Source organism: Pochonia chlamydosporia, chromosome 2 (assembly GCF_001653235.2).
Source record: "Pochonia chlamydosporia 170 chromosome 2, whole genome shotgun sequence".
NCBI lineage: Eukaryota > Fungi > Ascomycota > Sordariomycetes > Hypocreales > Clavicipitaceae > Pochonia > Pochonia chlamydosporia.
The window spans coordinates 1-6,249 of NC_035791.1; the positions used below are offsets into that span (position 1 = coordinate 1).

At 55.6% G+C, this 6,249-nt stretch overlaps 2 protein-coding genes across 2 annotated transcripts; both read left to right on the forward strand.

Annotated features, from left to right (window-relative positions):
- Positions 1-1,742: 1,742 nt before the first annotated feature.
- On the forward strand, positions 1,743-2,708 carry VFPPC_17620 (ATP-dependent DNA helicase PIF1; the record flags this gene model as incomplete). The annotated part of the gene is made up of 1 exon (XM_022429313.1): positions 1,743-2,708. The coding sequence occupies one exon, from the start codon at positions 1,743-1,745 to the stop codon at positions 2,706-2,708; it is 966 nt and encodes a 321-aa protein (XP_022285660.1).
- A 381-nt stretch (positions 2,709-3,089) lies between these two features.
- VFPPC_17619 (ATP-dependent DNA helicase PIF1) lies at positions 3,090-5,183 on the forward strand (the record flags this gene model as incomplete). Its single annotated transcript, XM_022429312.1, has 1 exon — positions 3,090-5,183. One exon carries the CDS (start codon positions 3,090-3,092, stop codon positions 5,181-5,183), a length of 2,094 nt encoding a protein of 697 aa, XP_022285661.1.
- Between the last annotated feature and the right edge of the window lie 1,066 nt (positions 5,184-6,249).

Here is a 6,249-nt window from a genome sequence, read left to right on the forward strand (position 1 = left end):
GAGAGAAACCAGCACCAAGCGACCTTTCGGGGCTCTTGTCGGTGCGGCGTTGTGTTGTAGAGAGGGCCCTAGTCTGGTTGAAGAAGAATAATCCTCACTATGCAGACATTGAGATCGATGTGGTTGAGATGAACAGCTGGGGTACCTCACTTCATGGAGTACCCGAGCGTGTTTATGGGTGTATGGAGCGAAACGAGCCGTCGGCGTGGGAAAAAACGCGGACGGCTCACGTTGTTCCACCGACAGAGCGTGGTATGGATGACGAGGAATCCTTGGAGATTGGAGAAGTCCTAGCGGCGCTCAATCAGGGGGAAGATGTGTCAGATGGTCGATGCCAAGAACCGAAAGGGAGTGAGATGGATGATAGAGATAGAGGAAAGGAAGCTGAGCGCCAACATTTCGCGGACCCGATCAATGAGGTGACTTCGTCGGGCATGTTTACTCTCGACGGTCCGCCGGATGTGGCGGACGCGGAGAAGCTGCGATTTGTCCGCGACGCGGTGGGAAAAGGTGCATTTGGGGACCAAATTGGGCCTGGAGCCTGGGTGGGATCAGCGCATGGACGGCAGAGAAAAGCCGTTGAGCCGTACGTCCAGATTTGTCGGGGAAATGAATTTGCTGACTCTTTTGATGCCTTCTTTTTCGCAAAGACATTCCCCACGCTATTTCCGTTTGGTATTGGTGGTCCTCGCCTGATTGAAGAGGCCGTCTCAGAATTCGGCAGCGATAGCCATGAGGGTGAAGCCGGCGAGGTAGAGGCGGCAGCAGCAAATAATCTCTTGTCGTCTCGAAACATGAGCCTCCACACCTGGGCTGGCATCGTGCTGCGGCGGCATGGCGGCCGCTTTGCGACGCACCATATTTTTGCATTTCTGGTGTTCAATATGGGGGTGAGGTCCCGGAATCGCCGCGTAAGCATGCTGAGCGTAACAAGGAAGGGCTTCCGAAAAGTTGAACGCATCGTACGGTCGCTGAGTGTGGAGAGGTTGGAGGCGGCTAGAGTCGAGCTTGAGAGCTCGGGTGTTGCAACCGACGCGGGAGTGAAAGAGCTCCTGAGAAGCCTTTCGCTGTACGGATTTCGGCAGCCGATGTCGAGAGAACTCCGGCTAAGCATGCGGCGAAAGATCAAGTCGTTGATACTTCAACACGGCGTGCCGGCCATTTGGTTCACGTTAAACCCGAACGACATCACGAACCCAGTAAAGCTACGGCTGGCTGCGTACCGAAGCCGTGGTCCAGAGGAGGCTGAGGCATTCTTGCGAGATCTGGACGTAGCGTACAAGCGTGTACGGCTGGCAATATCGGATCCCATGAGCTCAGCCCTTTTTTTCCATCGTGAGATGACGTTATTCTTCGACCACTATGTGAAGGTGGGGGAAGAGTCGGTGTTTGGACGGATTAGCCAGTACTATGGTGCTGTTGAGACGAATGAGCGCGGGGCTCTCCATCTGCACGGGCTGCTTTGGTTGCATGGGAATATGAATATGAGTTCGATATTTGCCGACGCCCAAAGTGAGAACCAGAGGACCTATCGGGAGCGAATTGTTCGGTATGTCGATAGCGTCTTCTCAGAGGTATGTGGTTATCGTGGCAGTTATTAACCTATTTACTCCGACGGAGATGCCCTAAGCTGATGTCGGCTGCAGGAACTGGACCAAGAGGGATTCTGTGCCATCAAGGCAGAGCGTTCGGTGACGGCGGATATATCCACGCTGCTGGGCAACAGTGGGCAATTATCGGGCATGTTCGATGAAGAAGCCAATTTCTGCGCTGGGGCGACACAAATCCACACCCATAGCCCTACCTGTATAAAGTACTCACTGGGCAAGAAGGGTAGGAGTCGAGACCTTTGCCGCTTCAAAGCCCCCTGGCGACTGGTTGAGAAGACCGCCTTCACAGAGGATGGTGTGCTGCACATCCGGCGGAACCACGGCATGGTGAATCGGTGGAACAAGGCCATGGCGGTCGGGTTGCGGCACAACCACGATATTTCCTTCATTGCGACGCAATGCAAGACCATGGCGCTTATTTATTATGTGACGAACTATGCAACGAAGGTGGAGGATCCGGTCTGGAAGCGTATCGCCGCCGCTGCAGAGGCTCTTCCCGTCTTACAAGTGGAAGAGCAGGGCAGCCGGGCGGATACTGAGGCCGGTGCTGTATCGGAGAATGGTGGCCGAAACAAGACGCGACAATTCCTGATGAGAGTGGCAAACCGGATCTTCACAGATCGGCCACTGTCTCAGGTCGAAGTCATCGCTTATCTGCTGGGATATCCGAGCGAATTCACAAGCAACAGCGCTTGGACATTTCTGAACGTGTCGCTACTCTATTGGCACGTCTTCAAGCGATGGCGCCTTCTCCGACAGTCGAGCGGCGCGGAGGCTGAGGATGAGTCCACCGAGGAGACAGTGCTCGTGGAAGAGGCGGGCCAGAGGATATCCGCTGTCGACGCTTATCAGCACCGAGGCTATGTCTTGCGGGGCCTGTGTCTATATGATTATATGTCGCTCGTACGACTCAAGCGTAAAGGTAAGGGCAAGGACTCTACACCTTGGGGCGAGGTGCCGTTCGAGAGCGGGTGGCCGTTGGCCTGCGCGTGGACCCAGACTCTGAGACGGCCAGGCAAGCATGCTACTGTTTGCCTAGACGGCTACCTCAGTATGGATTTTGCTCAGGACGACGACGGACCCTGCTACAGGAGGTGAGTCAGAGTGTCGATGTTCTGTCAATCCGCAGCTCGAACATGCTGACGCCTTTCACGAAGGGCTGCTGTCCAGCATCTGGCACTTTTTGTACCGTGGGAATCTTTCTTGTCGGCAGAAGATGGTGATATCAATAATATTTGGAACCGGGAGAGGGGGTTACTGCCTGGAAGACTCTCGTTCGTTGCTAACAACATTCAATTGCTCCGGCGCTCTGCTGAAGATGCCAAGCGTGACGCCAGGCAATGGGCTGCTTCGTCCGCGGACAGCGATCGCACGGACGAAGCGGTCAGTATCGGACTAAACGAATGCAACGCGGAGGCCACGGATGTATACCGGTCTGATAGTGTCGGCGATGCCACGCGTCTGATCGACGTCGTCAGAATGGCTGCGGGAGTGAGCCAGATCACTGCCGGTTCGAAGGAGATCATGGCATGGATGCAGCAACTCTGTCGCTTCCAACAGTCATCGCTGTGCTCAAGCGACGAGCTTCGGGCCAGAGTGATAGATGAACGCGGGGTAAGAAGAATAGAATTGTCCGGGCGGCCGTTTTCGAGAGCGGAGATCCCAGCCCAGAAAGAATTGAGGGCCATTAAGTCACAGCAGACAGCTGCTTCCAGGGAGAGGGAGAGGATGATACAGGGAATACAGCATGTGGCCGATAACCGAGATAGGGCCACTACTAATCGTAGCGCAGCCATTGAGGACGTGCTGAACGGATTTGGGGAGCAAGATATCCGCGTGACAGCTGCCCACCCCAAGGGCAGGAGTCTTGATAGCAGCCCCCAGGCGAAGGTCCGGTTGGGGCCGTCAACATCCTTCCTCCAGGCAGGAAGGAGGCTGGTAGAGCTGTTCACCTTGAATAGAAGGCAATCAGTCGCCTTTCTTCTGATATGCCGACGGCTTGATTCGATACGAGGTCACGGGGCTGCCGCTGGTCAGCTCTGCGAGTTCATCGGCGGGGAGGGCGGTACCGGGAAATCACGAGTCATCGAGGCACTGGTCGAGCTATTTGCGAGTGCGGGCATCTCGAATCGTGTGCTCGTAACGGCGACGTCAGGGACAGCAGCAGCGCAGATCAACGGCATCACAATCCACTCAGCCTGTGGCTTTTTAAAGGACCGCGTATCGCGCGTTGGCGTATCCAGAGATATCGACGGGGCCAATTTATCGAATTCGGCAGAGCGATTTATCAACGGCCAGTCCCGAATGGACTGGCAAGAGAAGTATCTACTCATCATTGACGAGGTCAGCATGCTAGGAGCGCGGACGCTGTATGCGGTGAATGAGCGGCTCTGCAGGCTCCGCGGCTGCCAGCGGGATTTTGGCGGGATTCCCATCGTTCTGTTCTGCGGGGATTTCCGCCAGTTCCGGCCTGTGCAGGAGAGATCGATCCTCCTTCCAAGCACGGCCGTGACATGGGATGAGGACACTTCGTTCGGCCCAGAACAAAGACACCAGCATGATAGGGCCCACGCGTTGTGGAGGAGGTTCACGACGGTCGTTATGCTGGACGAACAAGTGCGCGCTGCTGGGGACCCAGAGCTGCAACAATTGCTGAAACGGATCCGACGGGGTGTGCAGAACCGCACAGATTTAGACCTCCTTAACTCTAGGTGCTACCGGGAGGATAGGCCGATTCCGTGGGAAACGGGCATTACCGTCGTGACACCGCTGAACAGGAATCGGTGGAACTTGAACATGGAGGCCACTCTGTCGTTCCAGAGACAACATCGTGAGACGATGCGAATTTTCATATCCGAACACAGGTGGAAAGACGGCCAGGCGAGCGAGGAAGAAGCCATCTTGATGCTCAACCACGGAGACAACAGCGCGATACCGGTGCCGGCGATCTTCATGTTCGTGCCCGGGATGCCCATCGTCGTCAACCACAACACGCACCAGGGCCTGAAGCTGGTTAATGGAGCCAGCTACACCGCCTTGGACGTCATCCTCGACAAGGCGTACCCGGGCCACCGGATCTCGGCCGATACGATGCTCCACTTCGGGCCGCCGGCGGGGATTCTGCTAGCGGCGAAGACAACCCAAGAGTTCCACTTTGTCGGGATGCCGCCGGGCACAATCCTTCTGACGCCGATGAGCGTCAGCATACGAGCCCAGAGAAATCGGCCATGGCAAGTGAGAGACGTGGCCCGAAAGGGCTTGCCGTGTGCAGCGGCCTTTGCGTGCACAGACTACAAGGTACAGGCAAAAACGCTAGAGCGAGTGGCACTAGAGCTGCGCGGGACGAGGACGACGAATGTGAACGGTCAGATGGTTGCGTCACAGTGCGATCCATACAGCCTATACGTGCAGCTATCGCGTTGCCCGTCATTAGATGGTATCATGCTTGTGTCAAAGGTGCGGGAGAGAGACCTGGTTGGCAACACGGTGCCCGAGGACATGACTGCCGCGGAGGAGAGGCTGGAAGCGCTGAGCAAGAAGACCATGCAGGAGGCTCACGACCTGATCGGATGAGGAGGAGCGTAGAACAAAAACCTTAGCAGACTGCACCGTGAAGCGGCGAAAAGACGCGAGTGGCGCGAAAGCAACAGACCGCGCAATGAGGGTCGTGTGTAGGTGAAGGCGGAGAGCGGAGGGTCCGGTGACGGTCAGTGATCAAACGAGATAAACGCCCGTAAACGAGATAAAAACCCATAAAAAAACCCCCCCCCAGAAGGGAGGGAACCAGTGAGACGTGACAGTGACTGACCAACAGTGACTGACCAAACAAATGATGACAAGGGACGCTTAATCAACGACCAATGAGAAGGCAGGTTATGGTCCTGGGGCGGGGCATAAGACCTTTCGTCTCTTCGTTCCTCAAGGCATTGTCAATCTCTCCTTTCACACTACCCTACGTCTGACACCGATCCAACAACATCGCGACACATTCAACTCTCCCCTGTAAAAATTTTTCCGAACCTGGAGCTGTTAGCAGCTGTTAGTGGCGGGGTTCTTGCAGGCCCAGAGACCCGCAGTTTTGATGGCATGGCTAGCAGAGCCGTAACAGCCACAAAAAGGAAGAATTTTGGAGAGTTCATATTCCTCTTGAGCTGCGGTCTCGCCAATCGAGCTCGTTGGGCATGCCAGGCCTTGACGAGGTTACTATATTTCAACTCTCCCCTGCCCAGAGACTCGCAGTTTTGATGGCACGACCACTGGGGCCACGACAGCCACAAAAAGGAAGAATTTTGGAGAGCGTCTATTCCACTTGAGCTGCGGTGCCTTGCCAGTTAACCTCATCGGGTGTGGCAAGCTCAACGAGGTCGCCGCCAGGGAGATTTTATCTTCCTTGCTTTATTTGGTAGTACGCTACCACCGACAAAAGGGCTCCCGCTGGTCCCCTTACAAAGACTAGGTGACAAAATATGTCGACACGACTGCCCGCGGGGCCAGCCGTGGGGCCGGTCTTGTCGACATCATCGTGATCCCGCTGACGGGTATCGATACCGACACCAAACTGCCGCTAGGCGAACATCTGCTACCTAGGGGAGATTATATTGCCACAGGATGCCACGGAGCTTAAAGCATTGCACTATGG